This window comes from Delphinus delphis, chromosome 9, assembly GCF_949987515.2.
Source record: "Delphinus delphis chromosome 9, mDelDel1.2, whole genome shotgun sequence".
Taxonomy (NCBI): domain Eukaryota; kingdom Metazoa; phylum Chordata; class Mammalia; order Artiodactyla; family Delphinidae; genus Delphinus; species Delphinus delphis.
The window spans coordinates 49,239,671-49,261,152 of record NC_082691.1 but is presented as its reverse complement, the minus strand read 5'-3'; the positions used below and the strand labels follow the sequence as shown (position 1 = coordinate 49,261,152).

The 21,482-nt window shown below is 34.3% G+C and overlaps 1 protein-coding gene across 3 annotated transcripts in view; it reads left to right on the top strand.

Annotated features, from left to right (window-relative positions):
- PPP1R9A (protein phosphatase 1 regulatory subunit 9A) overlaps positions 1-21,482 on the top strand; it is a 319,708-nt gene that overhangs the window by 179,650 nt on the left and 118,576 nt on the right. For all 3 annotated transcript variants that reach the window (XM_060020512.1, XM_060020511.1, XM_060020513.1), the window contains exon 4: positions 17,671-17,775. In XM_060020512.1, the coding sequence (XP_059876495.1) occupies positions 17,671-17,775 (105 nt within the window). The remainder of the gene's footprint in view (positions 1-17,670; positions 17,776-21,482) is intronic.

The following is a 21,482-nucleotide window of genomic DNA, read 5'->3' as shown; positions in this document are numbered from 1 at the left end:
CACATCTTAGCCAGTAGCCTTATTTGTATTCCCATGACACTTGAACAGAGAAGGTCTGAAATGAATGTTTTGAGTGAATGTTCAGCTGAGTGAATGTTTATCACACTTAAAACAAAGGAAGTGAGATATTAATATTTTGTGTTTAAAAGTAATTTATTGTCTTCCTCCTTTTCAAAGTAGTTAAGGAAATAACCTCTTTGCCCCTTCAATGAATTATATAATGGTAGTAGTAAATATTTCCTATTATTAATTTAGAACCTTTCTTCCAAGTGAGCTAAAATCTGTTTGTAAAATCTGTATCTTTTCTCTTCATGCTTTGTGAAAAACTTAAGTCATTCTATAGTGATAGGAAATAATTCTTACTGTTAATATTCAAACATATTAAATTATTATAAATCACCTCTCAAGTAAATGAGCCACAAAGCCAAGCCAAACTACAAATTGATTAAAAAGCAAAAAAGTAGAGAATTTTGTATGCATCAGTTAGTCAATTTCCATTGTTCTAAACTCAGAACTATTTGTTTTTCTGCCCTCATTTTTTAAATTAGGTTTGTTTTCTATTAACCTATTTACTGATTTGTTCTCCCGTGTAGTTATAATATTTACACTGATATGAGAACTTTGCTTTATCAGTCCCAGTGTGCATTTCCTCAATCCTTCTAAATGAATGTTTACCTAATACAGTAATCCTGCTGTTGTTATAATAGATGCTTAATAAATGCCTCAGTGAATATATTAAAGAAGACAGCTTGATGTAATGAAATGAGCAGAATCTTTGGGATCATGTGACCAGGAGTCTTAATTTCATACCCTCTACTTACCAGCTAAGGGATATTGAACAATTACTTAATTTTCAGGTTTCTACATTGCAGGATTTTTGTATGCATTAAATAAGCATGTATAAATAAAAAACCTTCCACAGTGCTGTTTGTGTATGAAGCTGTTCTAGACTGAAGTAGGCATAAGCTTGAAATTTATTAAAAATAGTTATTATGGGAAGTCTTATGAAAAACTATAGAAAGATGTATGAAATAGGTACAGAATCATAAGATTTTGGAGGTCAGAGGGACTTTAGAGATCTTTTCCATACCTTTCATTTTATATGAAAATTGAGTGTGTGTATTTGAAAATAAGTGATCACATTATTACACCTATGGCAGTGTTCGCATCTTTTATTGGGTTGGCCAAAAAGTTCATTCGGGTTTTCCGTAAGATGTTATGGAAAAACCTGAATGAACTTTTGGGCCAACCCAATAAATTATTACACTATTATTATGACCATTATGGGTATGCTCATTTGCACAGTATTTTAATGTTTGCTATTTAAAAGGTATCAGTATTAAAAAACTACAAATGGAACACTTGGTTGCTGCCTCCAGTCAATAATTTTTTAAAGTTTTGTTATGTATACTTACTGATATAGAAAGATATTGTATTAAGGATTTACAAAACAGTATGATTAGTATAATGCCATTCTTGTGTGGATATGTTTTCTATTCTTTTCATCACTCCCCCCACCTCGCCCCCATCTCTCTCTGTCTCTCTCTTTTTTCTCTTTCTCTCTCTCAGAAAACCTGGATTTAATATACACCAAAGTGTTGAATGGCTCTAGTCTGTGTTTCTTTTTAAATTTCATCTAATATGGAATATTTAATTTTGTATAGAGAATATGTAATACTTTATACATTTTAACCTGCAACTAAAATTAATAAAGTTATCACCATGTGGCCTTGGGAAAGTTACTCTTCAGACCTTAGTTGTGGACAGAATTAAAGTTCTGGGTTAGATGTTCCTTTTAGCTTTAAAAGATAGAGTCTGTATTATAGCTTTCTGGCTTGCTTCTAGCTTCTTAATAACTCTACTTAAGAAAATGATTTCAATTTAATCTCAGATTTGGGCAAACTCCCTTCAAGGTATGTCAAATAAACAGGTATATAGAGAAATTCTTTTCTCCCTCCTCTGCCCGTCCCACCCACAATACAAGAAGCCATTTTTGTTGTGTTGCTTTTACCCCTTCCAAATGTCTCATAAACTCATCACATTTTGAGTACTTCTAAAAATTTGCCATGGATATTTATCTCCAGTCATCTATATAGTTAAAAAGTTTTGAGTCTTCCTTATTATTTGATATGATGTCGTAACATTCTAAATGTCTCTTCACATCTGTCTGTATCTTTTCATATGACACCTGAAACGTAGGGGGTGCTCAATAAATATTTGTTGAATGAGTGAATACCTGTGCTTTAATCTCCTTCAAGACATTTAGTACTGGGACCTAACATTTTTCTGTTCTTTTCTTCTCCTCCTTTTTTTTGGGCTACTTTGCCTCTTATAGTTTATCTTGTAATTTAGCTGAGTGGCATGATAGCCATTTACACTTTCTGTGTTAGTTCTAAATTTTTATTAAACTAATACTAAATATATTAACCATTAGTTTTTGCTGCCATAATTTTATGAATGTACACAGGACACTTTAACACACTAATTATTTCTCCAGTCCTCTTTAATGAATCTATAAAGCAAAATGAATTTTATAATAACACAACTGAAAACGCTGATAGTAGAATAAATCATGTGGATGGTAACTGACAAAAGATATTAATAATGCTGGGCTAAAGAGGCAAATTGAAAATGCATTTAAAATCTGTTTTGTTTCTGGCTCCTTATGTTTGTTTCTCAAGCTTTTGCTTGAGAACACTGTCATTTTAGAACACTGTCCTGTTTATTTTTCAGTTTTTTGGAAAAGATAATCAAATTTGAACTTAAGGTGCAATGTAGTTTATGCTCATTCACGTGTTGGTTTAAATGATTTTAATCATTTTGGACAATCTTTCTGGTAACACTAACATATAAAACAGATGAAGAATCCTATTCTTCTGCTTACCCTGCAGCAAACTCTCCCTCCTTGCAGGACCTGTCTGTCCCCATGAGGTATCCTCAAGCCTGGGACAGCCCTGAATAGGAACTTCTGTTTTCATGTGTCCATATATCCTAATTCCTTAGTCAATGGTTTCCTCTCTGCACACACACTCTTTTGTCGCTCTTCTAATTAAGCATCTTCACCCCTTAGAGAGTTTTGGGATATTACTGCTCTGATATGTATTTTCATATGCATTTAAAACTTTGCTATCTAGCATTTTGGGGAAAACTCTATGTTGTCCAGTGTTCATTAATGTTGCTCCAGCTCTTTTCCTTTTCATTCATCCTTGGTTGCTTTGTTGATATAAGCCCTGTGAGGTAGGATTTTTGTTTTTGTTTCCCCATCCCAGATACATCATGTCAATAAATAACTGCCCAGTAGCATTAAACAAACTCCAGAGTACTCCAACTTAGATATTTTTACTAGCCTTACCCCCACTGATTCTGGTTTTTAGATTCAGAATTGAGGAATTTCAGAAATATCAGACTGAGGTCGAAAAGCAGTCGTATTGCACACTTGTGTTTATGAGCACATGGAAACATTGAAGAAATGGCCAGGACTAGATGCCTTTTACAAACTAGCCAGCTGCCTTCCTGTAAATTCCATTCCAGTAGACAGTGTTTCCAGGGGAAAACAGGCTATTTCCTCTGCTATTCTGGAAAAAGTTTGGAAAGTCTGTTATCTGTATTCTTTCTACTCTGGGGTGGTCTAATGCAGAGAGCCGTCCATTTAATTTTTACCACCAGGACTCATCCTTTGTCTTTTCTGTGCTTCTGATTATGAACCAAGATTTGAGAGGTATTATCAACTACTACTACTAGTGAGATTGCATCTAAAAGTTACCTTCTCTCAGGGTAAGAGATTGAAGCAAAGTAGGTATCAGATGCCAGAAAACTTTTCCCTACCGTAATAACCACTTATGTAGTAAGTACCCTGCTGGTTCATCACCTTGTGGTTTGTAGGGTCAGTCCATGGTAGCAGTAACCCTGAACAGGTGCCCTTTTTTGTAACCGATATTATTTACTCCTATCACCCCTGTCCAATCGTTTCTACGTCTCCTCCTTCTTCTGCTCATTTTTACAGTTTCTTGAGTTTGTCTCCACAGTAATCACCACACAACTTACCTCTAAAAAGTAAATTGAAATGCCCTTCAAATAAAATAGCAAACTCTGTAGAACTTCCCTCCCTTCCTCCCTCCCTCCCTCTTTTCTAATTTAAAGGTGGCTTTTATTTCCTTGTTTTAATTTTGTATCAGATTTTCAAATCCATTCTTTAATGATTGTATCACTTTGAAATGAGAAAAAAAGTTTTAAAAATTAATACCCTTTTAATGAAAATAATAATCAAATAATATTGAGCTCTTTTTCATCCCCTTAATGCTTGCTGTATTAAGGCAGGCAGGAAGAATTATGTAGGATCAGAAACCTGCAATTTAATTGTGGGATGCTCCTTTCTTACACTGGGCTGTCAATGCAGAGAGCAAATTCAGTCAAATGTCTGTTACCACTCTTCCTGTTGCATGGAATGCTTTAAAGCTCGACGATCTTCTTGTCTTCTCAGTGACCAGTACCAGTGTTCTTTTTTTTTTTTTTTTTTTTTGGCTGTGTTGGTTCTTTATTGCTGCGTGCAGGCTTTCTCTAGTTGAGGTGATGAGGAGAGCGGGGGCTACTCTTCATTGTGGTGTGTGGGCTTCTCATTGAGGTGGCTTCTCTTGTTGCAGAGCATGGGCTCTAGGCGTGCAGGCTCAGTAGTTGTGGCTTGCGGCTCTAGAGTGCAGGCTCATAAGTTGTGGAGCATGGGCTTAGTTGCTCCGCGGCATGTGGGATCTTCCAGTACCAGGACTCGAAGCTGTGTCCCCTGCATTGGCAGGCAGATTCTTAGCCACTGCGCCACCAGGGAAGCCCAGTACCAGTGTTCTTCATTCCTTTGTGGAATCTGTATTTCCACCTAGCATCACTTTTCTTCTCCCTGAGGGACGTCCTTTATATCACCAGGTCTGCTGGTGACGAATTCTTTCAGCTTTGTTTATCTGAACAAGTCTTTGTTTCACCTTTGAGTTTTTAAAATATATTTTCTCTTTGTATAGGATTCTAGGTTGACAGGGTTTTTTTTTCCATTTAGAACTTTTCCCATATTTTTTTTCTAATTTTAGGCTCATGGATGTGCATGAACATAAGGACATTGACACAGATGAATTAAGAAAATTAGGAAGTGCTATAATATAAATATCAATATTGTTTATTTTCTGCTTAAGTTAATGATAAGCATTGTAAAATTTCTATTGAAAAACAGAAGCCCAAAACCATTTGTATGAGTTCTCCCATCTGTTACATTTTTGAGAAAATGTCTTTTTGGCTTTGGGTTAGAGATTATAGATCTTTGAGTCCAGAACCTTTAGTGTAGTTATTTTATGGTTATTCACATATGCATCTTTAATAAAGAACAAGGGACTATAATGCCTCAGTCTAGAGGAAAACTTTTTAGACTATTTCCACAGTCACTGTAAAATGCCATCATCAGTTGTCAAATAAGCATGTGCTAATTTTAGAGAACATTTTAGAGTTATAAATGTAATACATGTTCATGGTTGAAATTTTGGAACGTGTAGAAGAACGTAAAGAAGAAAATAAAAATCTCATGTAATCCCACCAAGTAGAGTTGACCACTCTTAAAATCCTGCTGGTGAATTTTCTTCCAGAGTTTTTTCTGTGCATATGCCTTTGTTTACTTACTTAACAAAGATTAAAATCAGTGAATATATAGCTTTATGGGGTTTTGTACATTTTATTCATCAAGATAATATTTGTTGAGTGCTTACTGTATGTCAGGCAATATGCTGTGTTCTTTATATTTTGTATCTTATTTAATCCCTCTAATAGCCCTGATTAAATACCTAAAATTATTGTTATTTCTGTTTTAGATATAAGGAACAATTGCTCCTCTTATATAGTCACAGCAAATAAGTGGCAGAGCCTGGCTATGAACTTAGGATATCTTATTCCAGAGACTATGCTCAAATAATATGTTATACTATATAACATTACTAAATACTTTTGTAACAATAGAATATATCTAAGGATATATTATGCTGTAGTATTATATATATGAACCATTTATTGTTCATATTGTTATACTAGTATGTTGTTTCAAGGTATTGATGAGGTTAGCATTTTTATATAAAAATCATTGTGAATATCTCTGATTATTTCTTTGAAAGTACTTCCTTGGAGCGGAATTACTGTGTCAAAGTGCATTACATTTTAAATGCTTTAGAAACACATTGCTAAACTGCCCTTCAGAAAGGTTGTTCAATTTGTATTCCCCAGGAGTGTGTCGAAGAGTAATCTACTGCACCCTTAAGATTAAGATTGAATAGTGTGTTATAAAATCTTGAATAATTTGATAATTTCTTGTTTTTGCATCTTTTAAGATGTTTACTGGATGCTTGTATTTTTCTTTTTTTATAAATTATTTTCAGTGTGCTTTTTTCCTGTTTCCTTTTTCACAACTGTGTTGTCATTTGTTCTTTTAATGCTAATCTTTACAAATAAGTGGTCCATACCAACTGGCTTTACTCCTTAACTGTAAGGAACTTTCTCGTCTACTCCCCCACTCTGATAACAAAAATGATCAAGTCCAATAAACAGATTTAAAGTGCAACTTTAAACTTAACACAGTAAAATTCTGTATTTAGTTTTGAGCCTTAATGTTCTGTCAAATTTATTGCTTCAAAAATTATTTACCTACTTTTTGAGACATTTAAGTAACCTTTTCTTAGACCTAATCTTAAACTTCTCAGTGTCATTATAGTCATTTATTTCTAATGAGATCCATGTCCCTTTCCTTGATTTTTTTGTTTCTTTGTTTTTGTTGGGGGGGGGGTGTGTGTGTGTGTGTGTGTGTGTGTGTGTGTGTGTGTGTGTGTGTGTGTGTGTGTGTGTGTCTGTATGTTTGTGAGAGAGAGAGAGAGAAAGAGAGGCTTCCCAGGTTCTCCTTCTATATAGATACTCCAGTTTTTCACCCTGCATTGTAAGAATGCTTCTCTTCCAAGCTGAGCTTCTTGACCTCATTTTTGTATTCAGCCAATGAACTGATTTTTTAAAATGACTACATAAATTACTCCCGAATTTGTATCCCAGTCTCATTGCATGTAGACCTATTCATTTATTTCACATATATGTTATTTTTATCTCAAATTCATCATAAAAGAAATTTAATTCCTCTTTTCCTTATTCTTTTTTCTTTCCCTTGATATGAACAACCTGTGTTTTCTGTGTTGATTCTGTTTTTCATCACTTTAGATGTAAACTTTCTAGTCATCTTTTATTCTTTCATTTATTTTACCCATTAATATTGTATTGTATTGTATATTTTTTTTCTTTGGAATGTCCCTCAGATTCTTCTTTTGTGTTCATTCTCTGGGCCACATCTCTGGGCCAGGCCTTTCTCTTATTCCTTGTGTCTGTGGGCTTCTTTCAGCTGATCTTTCCCATTTTATCCTTATCCTGGTCCCAAGATTATTCTTCTGCAACTGTCACTTTGTTTGCGCAGCCCTTTTGAATAGCAGCATATAGTTGCTCTACATTTTTTACCAGTCATAACCCAGAATCTTGTTGACATTGGATACCAGTGTTATTTCTTAAGTACATACTCTCTACTTTACTCAGGAAAAGTACATTATTGTCTCTGTTAGTTTCCTTCCCCAACCTCCTTGCACATCTGAGTCAAAATAATAAGTACTAAATCTACAGTATATTAAGGCTGTATGATATGTCAGTTACTGCACTAATCCTTTTACATATGATTTTTGCTGATCTTTACAACCAGCTTACGTGGTAGTTATAGTAGACCTTCTCTATCTAAACTAAGGATTAATTGTTTCAGGAATTCATAGTTGAAGAAACTTAAGGTTTTATAGAAAACAGGATTAAGAAAACTGTGGTGTGAGGTAAATGAGTGAAAGCATATAAATAAACTTTTGCTGAAATAAAAGAATCAAAATGCATTGTAAAGAAAGAGACTATCAATTACACATTTTAAAATTTTGCTGTAATAGGTATAGTATCATTAATTTACATTTAATATTTTGCATGCTACATACATTTAAATAGGATATCCCTTTCTAACCCCCATCCAGTATCAGGAAAATGGTTGTAAGTTTGTTCTACCTTATTGGTAATGGTGTGTATTTTAAGTGGCATTTTTTTCCCCAGTCCATCATCGTTTCTTCAAATACTCATTGCTTTTCTGGTTTTGTAAATTTGGAGTTGTTAACTACCAAGGTCTGGAACTCTATAGCTCAAGCCATCCATCTCCCTTATTCATTCTTAACTTTCACTATGCTTGCAAGATAGGAGACTAGGTCTGGGTTTACTTTACCTCAGATTTCTTTCTCTCTTTCCAAGGCTCCTTTGCAGAAACTTTCACTCCCAGTCTGCCATCTACTTTCTCCTTCTTTTCTTTTTCTATCTTTCAGTAATTCCTTTCTGTGTTTCTTTACATCACACAAATTTAACAATATTAACAACATAGAGATGAGCAGTCGGGACTTCTTTTAGATTATCAGTAACTGAAAGCTTTGGGATTGAAATTTAGATCTGAGCGTTCCAAGGTTCAGGTTTTTTTCTTACTGCCACATTTCCTTTCATCCTCTTCACCCTACCCAGAATCATATTTTTCTCAACATTTTATTACCTTCTACTTCAGGGCTAAGCTTAGTATCCAGTTCCTCAATGAAACCATTTAACTGCCATAAGTTGAGCCCAGCTGAACTCTTGGCCTCTGTACCCTTAAATGTAATAGACTGTAGCACATGCATTTGTGTTTGTTTTTCATCATGTTATGTGTATGGTGTATCCCTGGATTCATTGTTAAATCTATCTATCTATCTATCTATCTATCTACATATATAACTGAATCACTTGATTATACACCTGGAACTAACACAGTATTGTAAACCAACCAGAGTTCAATTTAAAAATCCAAAAAAATTTAAAAAGGAGTATCAAACTATCTGGTAGCATCAACATTACGTGGGGGTATAAAATATAAGATCTAGAAGAGGTTCAAGAATTTAAAAATTCATTAGGCTTGGATAAGCAGATAATTCCTCAAAGAGAAGAGCTGGGCCTTTAGGAGAAGGCTTTTGAGAGGGTAGAGAAGGGATTTTTGGCAGATATTTTGTAAAAGGTACAAAAACACAAATGTGAACAGTCTTTTCAGGGTATGGCTTATCTTAGAGCTTTTAGTTATGTGAGGATGTTGTTGGATAAAAAATGAAAAATGTTGAGATGATATTAGGGATTGATGGTAATGTGATATTTGGTTAGATAAATAAATGGAGACTTAACAGTGTTTATAGAATAGAAGGCTTAACATTGTTAAGAAGTCAGATGTCCCCATATTTATCTGTAGGTTCAAAGAAATACAATAAAAATCTCAGGAGACTTCTTTTTTTTCTTTTTTTTTGGTAGAAATTGACTATCTGGTTCCAAAATGCATATGGAAATGCAAAGGACCTAGAATAACAATTCTGAAAAAGAATAAAGTTAGAGGACTAACCTTACCTTTCTCAAGACTTACTACTAACTTCTGTAACCAAGGCCATGTGATACTGGTATGAAAATAGAAACAGAGATCAGTGAAGTAGAATAGAAAGTAAGGAAAGGATTGAGACAGATATAGTCAGGTGACTTTCAATAAAAGTGCCATGATAGGGCTTCCCTGGTGGCGCAGTGGTTGGGAGTCCACCTGCTGATGCGGGGGACGTGGGTTCGTGCCCCGGTCCAGGAGGATCCTGCGTGCCGTGGAGCGGCTGGGCCCGTGGGCCATGGCCGCTGGGCCTGTGTGTCCGGAGCCTGTGCTCCGCGGCAGGAGAGGCCACGGCAGTGAGAGGCCCACGTACTGCAAAAAAAAAAAGTGCCATGATAATTCAGTGGTAAAATGTACAATCAATAAGTAGTCCTACAAGAATTAGATATCCAATATTCTGTAATAACCTAAATGGGAAAAGAATTTGGAAAAGAATAGATACAGATTCAGTATATAACCGAATCACTTCACTGTACACCTGAAACTAACACAACGTTGTTAATCAACTATACTCCAATATAAAGTAAAAATTAAAAAAGAATTAGATATCCATATGGAAAAACAAAAAATCTGAACCACAAACCTTACCTCACCCCGTATACAAATTAACTCAAAATTAATCATAGGTCTAGACATAAGAGTTCAAACCATGAAATCTCTAAGAGAATACATAGGTGAAAATCTTTGTGTCCTACCATTAAGTAAAGATTTTTGAGACAGGACTCAAAGCATGGACCATCAAAGAAAAAACTGATAAACTGAACGTTATTAAAGTCAAAACTTTTGTTCTTTGAGAGGCACAGCTATGAAATGATAAAGGGAAGCTATATAGACAAGAAGAAAATATTTGTTAAACATTCATGTGAGGACTTGTGTCAAGAATATGAAGAACACTTATAACTGAATAACAAAAAGAACCACAACTCAATTTTAAAAATACAGATGAAAGATTTGAACGGTTATTTTGAAGAGAAAAATATATGAATGGTCAATAGCATATGAAAAAATGGTCAACATCATTCGTCATTAGAGACAGATTAAAACTGCAGTGAGATACCACATCTACTAGAATGGCTAAAGATAAGAATGCTGACAATATAAAATGTTAGCAAGGATGTGGAGAAATGGAACACTCCTACATAGCTTGTGGGAACATAAAATTTTACAGCCACTTAGGAAAACAGTTTGGCAGTTCTTTTAAAGTTTAACGTATACTTAACCTTTCAAGCCAGCAATTCTACTTGTTGGTATTTTCCGAGAAATGAAAATGTATGTCTACATAAAGACTTATATGTGAATGGCAACTTTATTCATAATAGACAAAATTGAAAAACAAATGTCTATCCTGTGCTTTACTCCATACCTTCTGAATGAGAATTTTGGAGGAGGTGCAACTTGAGGAATCTTTAATTTTCAAAATTGCTCCATTCTTCCATTGCAGTTAGGCAGTTTGGGAACTAGTGCCCTAGACTATCCTATCCAGCATGGTATGGCCACTGCTAGCTCATACTGTACTTTTGTGCAAATTTGAAAAATACATCTCTCCCCTCCTCCCTCCTAGGCACTAATCTACTTTCTGTCTGTAGAGATTTGCTTCTTCTGGACATTTAATGTAAATGTAATCATATAACATGTGATCTTTTGTGATGACTTTTTTCACTAGTATACTATTTTCAAGGTTCATTCATGTTGTAGCACCTATCAAATTTCATTTCATCTTATTGCCAAATAATATTCCATTGAATGCATATGCCACATTTTGTTTATTCTGGCAGTTGATGGATATTTAGATTGTTTTTACTTTTTGGCTATCTTGAATAATGTTGCTTTGAACATTCACGTACAAATTTTGTGTGGCCATGATTTCATTTCTCTTGAGTATGTAGTTAGGAGTGGAATTTTGAGTCATATGGTAATGCTATGTTTAACCTTTTGGAGAACTGCTGGATGGTTTTCCAAAGCAACTGCATCATGTTATATTGCTACCAGTAGTTTATGTGGGTTATAGTTTCTCCACATCTCATGAAAACTTGTAATCTTTTTTTTTAAATTGAAGTATAGTTGATTTACAATATTATAGTAGTTTCAGGTGTACAACATAGTGAATCAATATTTTTATAGGTTATGCTCCATTTAAAGTTACAATCTGTCTTTTTAAAAAAATTTTATTTTATACTGGAGTATAGTTGATTAACAATTTTGTGTTCAGTTTCAGGTACTACCTTTCTTTTGATCATAACCATCTTAGTAGGTGTGAAGAGGGGTCTTATTTTAGTTTTTATATTCCCCTGATGGCTAATGATGTTGAGCACCTTATTCGTATGCTTATTTGCCTTTTGTGAAACTTCTTTGGAGAAATACCTATTCAGATCCTTTGCTCACTTTTTGAAATTGAGGTATAATTGACATATAACATTATATTAGTTTCAGGTGTACAACATAATGATTTGATATTTGTATACACTGTGAAATGATCACCACAATAAGTCTAGTTAACATTCCATCACCAGATTTAGTTACAAAATTTATTTTCTTTTTTTTTCTTGTGATGAGGACTTTTAAGATCTACTCCCTTGGCAGCTTTCAAATAGGCACTACAATATTATTAACTATAGTCACAATTCTGTACATTACATCCCCATGACATATTTATTTTATAGCTGGAGGTTGTATCATTTAACCCCCATCACCCAGTCTGCCCATCCCCTATCCCCTACTCTCTGGCAACCACCAATCTGTTCTCTGTATCTGTGAGCTGGTGGATTTTCTTGTTTTGTTTGTTTGTTTTGTTTTTTAGATTCCACATGTAAGTGGGATCATATGGTATTGAATATTTTTCTTTGACTTATTTTTAAGTTGGGTTGTTTGTCTTTTTATTATTGGTTTGTAACTATTCTTTATAATATTCTAGATACCAGCCCCATATAAGATATATGATATTTAAAATTTTTCTTCCAATCTATGAGTTACTGCAAATTAAAACCATGATAAATACCATTAGATACCTATTAGAATGGCCAAAATCTAAAATGCTATCAACATGAACGCTGATGAGAATGTGAAGTAAAAGGAGCTCTCATTCGTAATTTTGTGCTGTTATCATTTCAAACTGTACAAATGGCAAATGGCTTCTTAACTGTCTCATGATTTCAGTGTCTCTCTTCACAGTCCTTCTCTTCCTTTACCCCTAATGGAGGAACATGTTAGCAGTTCTCAAATATATGAAGGGCTATCATGGAGAAAGGAATTGACTCGTTCTATGTAACTCTGGTAGTAGAAGAACTACACTCTTTTCTTCTAAATTATATTTTGAATAAATCCTTCAAAACTCAGTAAGTTTTGGGCTTCCCTGGTGGTGCAGTGGTTGAGAGTCCGCCTGCCGATGCAGGGGACACGGGTTCGTGCCCCAGTCCGGGAAGATCCCACATGCCGCGGAGCGGCTGGGCCCGTGAGCCATGGCCACTGAGCCTGCGCGTCCGGAGCCTGTGCTCCACAACGGGAGAGGCCACAACAGTGAGAGGCCCGCTTACCGCAAAAAAAAAAAAAGTTTTGTCAAAATGCAGCACATTTTATAGCATCTTTCTGGCCCCACATGGTATAAACCAAGGTAAATAAAAATCGCTTCTTTAAACCTTCCTCAACTTTCTCCACACACTCAAGTTTTGATCTTCATTATGTTCTTTCATATTCTAAAACAGGCTGATACTTTTGGACTAAATTGCTATTCATTCTCTTGAAAAACAGAATTCATTCCATTACCTTACCTACTCATTTTTTTTTCTATCGCATTGCTGTTAGCATAGTCTTAATTACTCATTTTAAATTTAACTCATAGTCTACCTAACCACCTTTTAGAAGCAACCTTCACTCATAGATAGGAAGTTGATAATAATCACCTATCATACACAAGCAATTTAGCAGACTAACAAATACAATTTTCTACAGCCACATGTACTATTTTTACATATTCTTAAAGTGCAAGAATAAACACATTCATTAACATGATGCAAAGTTATAGTAACTTTGTAACATTTTAACATAAGGAGAGTTGTATATATTAAAAGCTTTATGACCAAGGTTTTGGAAATAACTAAGAATCTTGGAAATCATGTTTTAAGCTGACACTCTATAAAACATAATTACCGTTGATATAAAAGTTTGTTAGTATTATGATTCAGTTTAGTTGAGCACAATTTTATATTTTTTATGCTTTTTAAACTTTATGTAGGGGTACTTAATTTATCTGATCAGTATTTGTATCAGAATTTTAGGAAGTTCAGATTAACTGGTCTCTTCAGAAAAATACAAACCCACACCTTTACAAAATCATGGAGAAAACATAGATAGGTATTTTAAACCAAAATTATTTAGTTAGTCTTATTTGTCCAAAGACTCACTTTTATTACATGAACTTGGTCTCTTATACGAAAATACTTCTGAGCTTCTAGCAGAATCTCCAAGAAGGATTTTTTTTCTTAAACGTCTAGCACATTTAAACTCTCATTAGATACTAAAATATAAGATTTATGAAAGTGCTTATTATTCTCTATGAACCAATTAGATTATCGCTCCTTTAATTTAAGAGGCTTTATAATTTAGTTTATTAATACCCTTCTAAGTTAGGAACATACTTCATACGCACACAGTGAGATCATGGGTTCTCTCAATTACAGCAGCACAGAGAATTTGTAGCCTCAGTTCTGCAACTTCAGAAACAGGTTAAGTAATCCAAGAAACAAAAAACTCACTAGTCAAGATTCAAAGGGCTTTTTGCTTTCTAGTGTTCATGAATTTTTTTTAATGAAATAGTTTGAGATCACAAATAGACAAAGAAATTAAAGGATAGCAACTCAAATTCTTTATCTTCTCTTACATGGGAGATAACAGATCCCCATAATCCCATTAGAAGTCTCAAATGGTCAGATTATGAAATTACACTCCCAGTCATTTCTTCTACCAGTGGGGAATTATTTATTGTTGTTGTTGTTGTTGATGTTGCTGTTATCTGGTACAAACTAGGTCCAGAACCAACATGGCCAAGAACCAAGAAAAAAGTCAAAAGTATTGAATTAGAAAAAAACATGATAGCAAAGATAAAGTTCTGTTGCTGCTTTAGACTAACTCTGGGGACCAAGCAAAAGTCCATGAAGGCATTTCTGTGGTAACACAATTGAATTAGTTTTGTGAATCCACTCTGGCCTCTTATGGAAACTCCAAAGCTATTACAGGCTAATATTCAGAGTTTAACAGATGACTTTCATAAATATAAAACGTACATGTATCAGACTTTATTCAACTCACTAATTAATGAGAGAACCAGTGAGATGGTAAGTGTGGTTCAAAGAACATTTTAGGAGTAGGTGTTTACATGCAAGTTAATAAAGTAATGTTAGAATAACATTGCTAAGATAGATACAAAGCCAGTTAATATTCTACAGGGAAATAAACCATGACCTATGGGATTATCTTTAATAACAGAAGAAAAGTATCTGATTTTATTTAGGACAAAAGTCTACAAATTAACGTTCTACTTTAGTATGTCTAAGACTTTTAATCAATTTTAAAAACAGTGGATCAATTAAAATACACTCCCCCAAATTATCCTTGGTTGGGCCTGTTTAATAATGTATGTACATGACATTGAAACAACATATTGCCTCTCCTTTGGTTATTTCCAAGCTTTAAATAACTTTTCTTAATACATAGCAACAGCATGTGATATATACAACATCTGCTCAAGATAATTATAGTAGCAGTTAATTTTTATTGATGGGAAGAATCAATATGATAAAGATTCAGTTTTTCCCAAACTTATCTTAGAAATCAGTATAATTTTATTAAAACTCCAAAAAATGTTCTTAGAGAATTTGGCAAGTAAGTCCAAAACAAACTATGAAAAGAAAAAGCCCAAGAAGAGCTCAGAAAATTTTGAAGACAATGAACTAGGTAAAGGGAATTACCCTATGAAATGTCAAAACTAATTATGAAACAATGTAAGTGTGCAAAAATAGACAGTCAAGTAGAAACCACATTGATGCACATTTGAAACCTGACAGGGGCAGCACTACAACTCAGTGGGTAAAAAGTGGACTATTAAATGTTGTTAACCCAATTGTTTATATACTTGGAAAAAATAAGAAGATTGTTAACACATATCATAATAAAAAATTATTTACAGGTGGATAACTAAAAATGCAGAAAAACAAAATTTAAGACCTTTAAAAGAAAATATAGAATGTTTTTATAACCTTGAGGCAGAAAGGGATTCCTTAAACAAAACACAAAAACTACCTAATATAAAGCCAAAATTAAAAATATGATTATATTTTTAAAAACTGTTCTTCTTAAAACCACCATTTCCCTCAAAAATGTGAAAAGATGAGCTACAGATTGGGCCAAAGATATTTGCAACATATTTAATTAAGAAAGTGTTAGTATACAAGATAAAGACATCTTATATAAATCTATGAGAAAAAACACTCAACAAAGATTGGTAAAAGGTTCTAACGGTTCTCAGAAGGGGACATTATGACTCATAAACTTACGAAAAAACATTGAACCGCACTATAATCGGGGAAATGCAATTAAAATCACATGATACCTTTTTACAATTATAAGTTTGGTGGTATTTAAAGGGTCTGAATATACCAAGTATTGGTGAGGGTGTGGAGAGACTCAGAACCTCTCTACAGTGCTGTTGGGAATTTGCACTGGTATAAGCATTTTGAACTGAAATGTGTCCGTTTGCCAAAGTTGAAAATGCCTGTGTTCTTTGACTCAGAAATTCTGTTTCTAGCTATATATCCTGGAGAAACTCATACATGTACGTAAGGAGACATATGAAATTAGTTATTACATCAGTATTCATAATAGCTGAAATTCAAAACAATACAGTGCCCATCTGCAAAATAATGGATGAATATATTTTAGAATATTCATGAAAGATAATACTATATGCTTGTTAAAATGAACTAGCTAGGTTATCACTTATCAACTTCTGAATTAAGTTGGCTTCCTATTTAGACCTACCAGAACAGAGAATAAAAATACTGCCAATCCAAAAAATAAATTAATTTAATTAAATTAAGTAAAATAAAATGAACTAGCTAGAATCGTATTTATAACCATGGATAAATCTCATATGTAATGTTGAGTGAAGAAAACTAAATTGTAGAAAGAGAGGTATATTTCATAATGTTTGAAAACTGCAGATGTACACATATTGTGCCTCTTCATGTGTATGTATTATTTATATTTCAAAGCATCAGTAGAAAGGCTGAGCATCAAAATTAATGATAGTTACTTCTGTAGAAGCAGAGAAGGGAATAGAATTGAAGACAAATAATAAAGGGGCTTTGGCTTTTTTGTAATATTGTTTTTAGAAAAAAGTCTGACTCAAATATTGCAGTGCTGGGATTTGATAAAGTTGGGTGTTGGGTACATGAGTGTTTATTATCTAATTCCCTCTGCATTTCTCCATGATTGAAATACTTCATTTTGAGGAATAAAAAATGGTACATATAAAACATGTATATAACTTTAAAGGCATTATATGATAAACTACAATAATACTATATATAGCTCCTAGACATAAATAAATATACATACACACGCACATACACTCATGTATGTGCGTGTGTGTGTATATGTACATTTATATACGTGTGTATATCTATCTACCTATATAGATACACTTATGAGCATTACACATACACTTAACAAGCATTACATAATTCAAGTATACAACTTGAATTGGAAGGACTCCCTGCAATTCCTGGTGATATTTTTCCTTGGGGAGGAGAAGTGGGATGAGGGTTAGGTATGAGGCCCAAAGGGTATTTCAGTTGGCTCTGTTATGTTTTATGTGATTTATTATGGGCTAAAATATGGTTTAAATATGTCATCCATTAGCAGTTATCAATTCTTTGTGATAGGAGTATGGATGTTGGATAAACGGAATCTCTCCACTTATTGCTTATTTCTGTTTTTCAAAATAATTTTTAAAAAACATTAAGCTTTTGACTAAGATCTGGAACTTGGAGACAAATTTTGAATCAATAAGAGTATCTTGAAAATCAATTTTGTCAACTCATTTATTGGGAACGGTAATATATTATCAGAAAAACTAATTGTGGGTAATTTTTTCCCTCTTCCCAAAGAATACAAGTCAATGACCAGATTGTGGAAGTGGATGGAATCAGCTTGGTGGGTGTCACACAGAATTTTGCTGCAACAGTTCTCAGAAACACCAAGGGCAATGTCAGGTATGTGGCTTGAGATGTACAATTTGGTTACTTGCTATTTTGTTGAATTTTAGTTTTCTCTCTAACTGTACCTATAATTACAGGAAGAATTTTATCTAAATACGAAAAACTTGCCTTTAGTTTAAAATTTTTCCTTCTTTATTGTAATTAGTTCATAAATGTAATTTAAAACTAAAAATTATAGTATTCTAGAAAGACACAAAGATATGAAGTGTACAGTGTGAATCAATATGGTTAATTACCAAGCTATGTTAGTTTGTCTTATTGCTAACATAGCAGTAATTTCTAGGAAGATAGAATTTCTCAATAAATATGAATTTAGACTCCAAATCCTTTCAATAAAACCAGTTATACAGTAAATTGAAATTGAAATGATGATACATATATCCAATGATACATGTTACTAGACAAGCAGGCTGAATGATAAATCATTAACCTTAAAAGGTTAATAAATGCATTTTTAAATCTCTTTATTGTTTTAAAGAATCAGGAAGGACTAATCTTTGGTAAACTATAACTTTTCCAACTTAATAGGACAGAGGGTACATTATTTTGGACCTTAAATTTATATCTAACCCTGGGGTCCTGAAATTTGTAGCTTGGAAAACAAATAAAGTAGTCCTGAGCCAACTAAGGTCAAGGTTTGAAATCTATTTTATTTGGTCACAGGGTACTTATTTTTTAATATAGTATTGCTTATGCCTTATACTTTTCCATAAATCCTATAAAGGAACACATAAGAGGACATTATTTACTGTGTGTAGTTATGAAAGTGTTATAGTGTTATCATCATCAAAATGAAACTGCCAAATATTCTGAAAATATCGATTAGTTAATATTGCTATAAAGAGAGTAACATTAGGATTTTATTGCAGCATATATATATATATATATATATATATATATATATATATTTTTTTTTTTTTCCCCCCAGTACGCGGACCTCTCACTGTTGTGGCCTCTCCCGTTGCGGAGCACAGGCTCCGGATGCCCAGGTTCAGAGGCCATGGCTCACGGGCCTAGCCGCTCCACGGCACATGGCATCTTCCCGGACCGGGGCACGAACCCGTGTGCCCTGCATCGTCAGGCAGACTCTCAACCACTGCGCCACCAGGGAAGCCCTATTGCAGCATATTTTATGTTGCGCAAGCATGGGTTTAGGTTTTATAATTTAGGCTTTTTCAATTGGAAAACATCCTTTAACAATGAAAGGAGTGTTTAAAGAATACAACCTAAATGACTTCTATGGATGCTATTTTAATGCTTCAAGAATACCCGTCATCCTAAGAAAAGTATGTAAAATAATTGGAAAGAGTGCAGGGAAAACTGTCTGATGTACTCTCAGAGCTGCACGGGTGAGCCCCTCAGTAAATGTGATTGTCTCTGCAGAATTGCTGTCTGTTCTTGAGACAGCACTTCTCTGTGTCAGTGAAGAACTTAGTTTTGAAGCTGCTCATTACACTCTGCAGTGAATTTTAAAGTGAAATAAAGTAAGAAATATGTTCAACTTATAAGAACATTTCTCATTTGGAAAAAAGTTTGTGGTTACATGAACTCATAGCCATCCCTTTCTTTCTCTTCATAATTTTGTGCTCATTTCAAGCCTTGTACAGATGGTGAATGGCTTAACTGTTTCATGATTTCAGTCTCTCTCTTTAATCTGTCCTTCTCATCCTTATCCCTAATGGAAGAACATAATAGCAGGTTTTAGGGCTATCATGGAAAAAGGAATCGACTCATTCTACATAAATCTAGTAGTAGAACTAAGACCTGTGGGTGGAAATAATAATTCTGCATTCGTTATGTCCCTCTCTTCTTTAGAAACCTTCAATGGCCCTCCATTCTGTGCAGAATCTAAGTTCTTATCCTGGTATTAAAAGTCTTTCATCCCGTCTTATCTCTTACCTCTCCCTATATTCATGCGCTAGTACAGTCTTACTAATGTAGTCATCATCCTTCAAACATGACTTGTGAATTATTGTTTTTGTGCCTTTCTATCATTCTTTCTGTTTAAAATACTGTCGTCTGGTTACAACCTACTTATCTTGAGGAACATATTTTAGCTCCTTTGCCCTTCAAGAAATCCTCCTTGATCTCCCTATCCCCTAGTGATTTCTTCATCCTGGTAACATTCATCATTCATACCACTTTTTTGACTTTGAGGTTACAGAACATTCCACTTTAATTTTTAAAGGCATACATTTAATTTCCTCATTCACTTTGCAAAAATCTTTATATCAAAATGGGACCCTAGGGCTTCCCTGGTGGCACAGTGGTTGAGAGTCTGCCTGCCGATGCAGGGGACACGGGTTCATGCCCCGGTCCGGGAGGATCCCACATGTTGCGGAGCGGCTGAGCCCATGAGCCATGGCCGCTGAGCCTGCGCGTCCGGAGCCTGTGCTCCGCAATGGGAGAGGCCACAGCAGTGAGAGGCCTGCGTACTGCAAAAAAAAAAAAAAAACAAGATCCAAAAACTAGACCCGAATTTTTAATGAATCATTTTAAACTGAGGGTTTAAAACATGTATGGTTCTATATTTTTTATTTATTGGTGAGCTAGCTATCACATTTAGTGGTTACTAAAATTTATTTTTTAAAAGGGATATGTGAAAAATCACTAAATTTAGTTTGAATTTTTCTAACTACTAAGCACAGATCTGGAAGGGGAATGTATGAAACTTACGGCTTTAAAGAGCCAGGAAGGGGAAAGATAAGAAACTAATAGTGTTAAGGAAATCGAAGCTGAGATTTGGATGTGATTATATTTTAAGTATTGGAGATAGATTTTTACATTTATTTCCTGGAAATGCATATGAAATTGGTGCCAGCATTTGGATATAAATCAAAATCACACAATGAAGTTCTTTTGACTTCACCCACACTTACAGAGAATCACTTTTTATCTGACCGTAGTCTGCTTTATTTTATTAAACTTCGAATTGTTACACCTGAATTTGTGAACTAATAGTACTAATGAAAACCTCCTTGGTGTGCCATTTTTGACACACCAGAGAAATTATAAGACCAGTATTTTAATATGATAACTTCCAAGGGCATATGTGTTTTTCAACCCTACATCTTTTATATGAGTTAAAGCATATTAGTCCACTGTGAGTGAGTGGTTCAGCTCAAACCAGGCTATATTCCTGGGGCATTAGAAGCCCAGGCCTGGCTGAAAGCATTGGAAAACCATTATTATTTCCTCAATTTTACTGATATCATTTAAAACTAAGTAATCATAGTGAGATCTTGGTGAGTACTATGCTAACCATGTTAATTCCTTTAAGTAATTAATTAGGGAAAGGACTTACAGGACTCAAATAGTTTATACTCAGAAATGATATATCACAACAGCAGCAGGAGAAAGATAAGCATTGAAGGAGTGGGCATGGAGGAATCAGACAGTCTTCGTTATCATCCCTCCACTGGGTTTCACAGGACTTGTTGATCTCCAGATTTTAAACCACCATGGGCATGGGCGTGGTACCAAGAAGCCCAAGTCTTTGTGTGGTACGGGACTCTCATAGTGTTGAGATTTCAGTTTCCCCCAAATCTGCAGATTAAAGCACAATCACAATGAAAATCTCAGCAGGCTTTTTTGGAGAAAGTAACATTTTTTTTTACAAAGAACAAAGTTGAAGGACTGCCACTGTCCGAAAACTACACTAGTTACAGCAGTCTGGTTTAAGCATAAGGATAAAAATATAG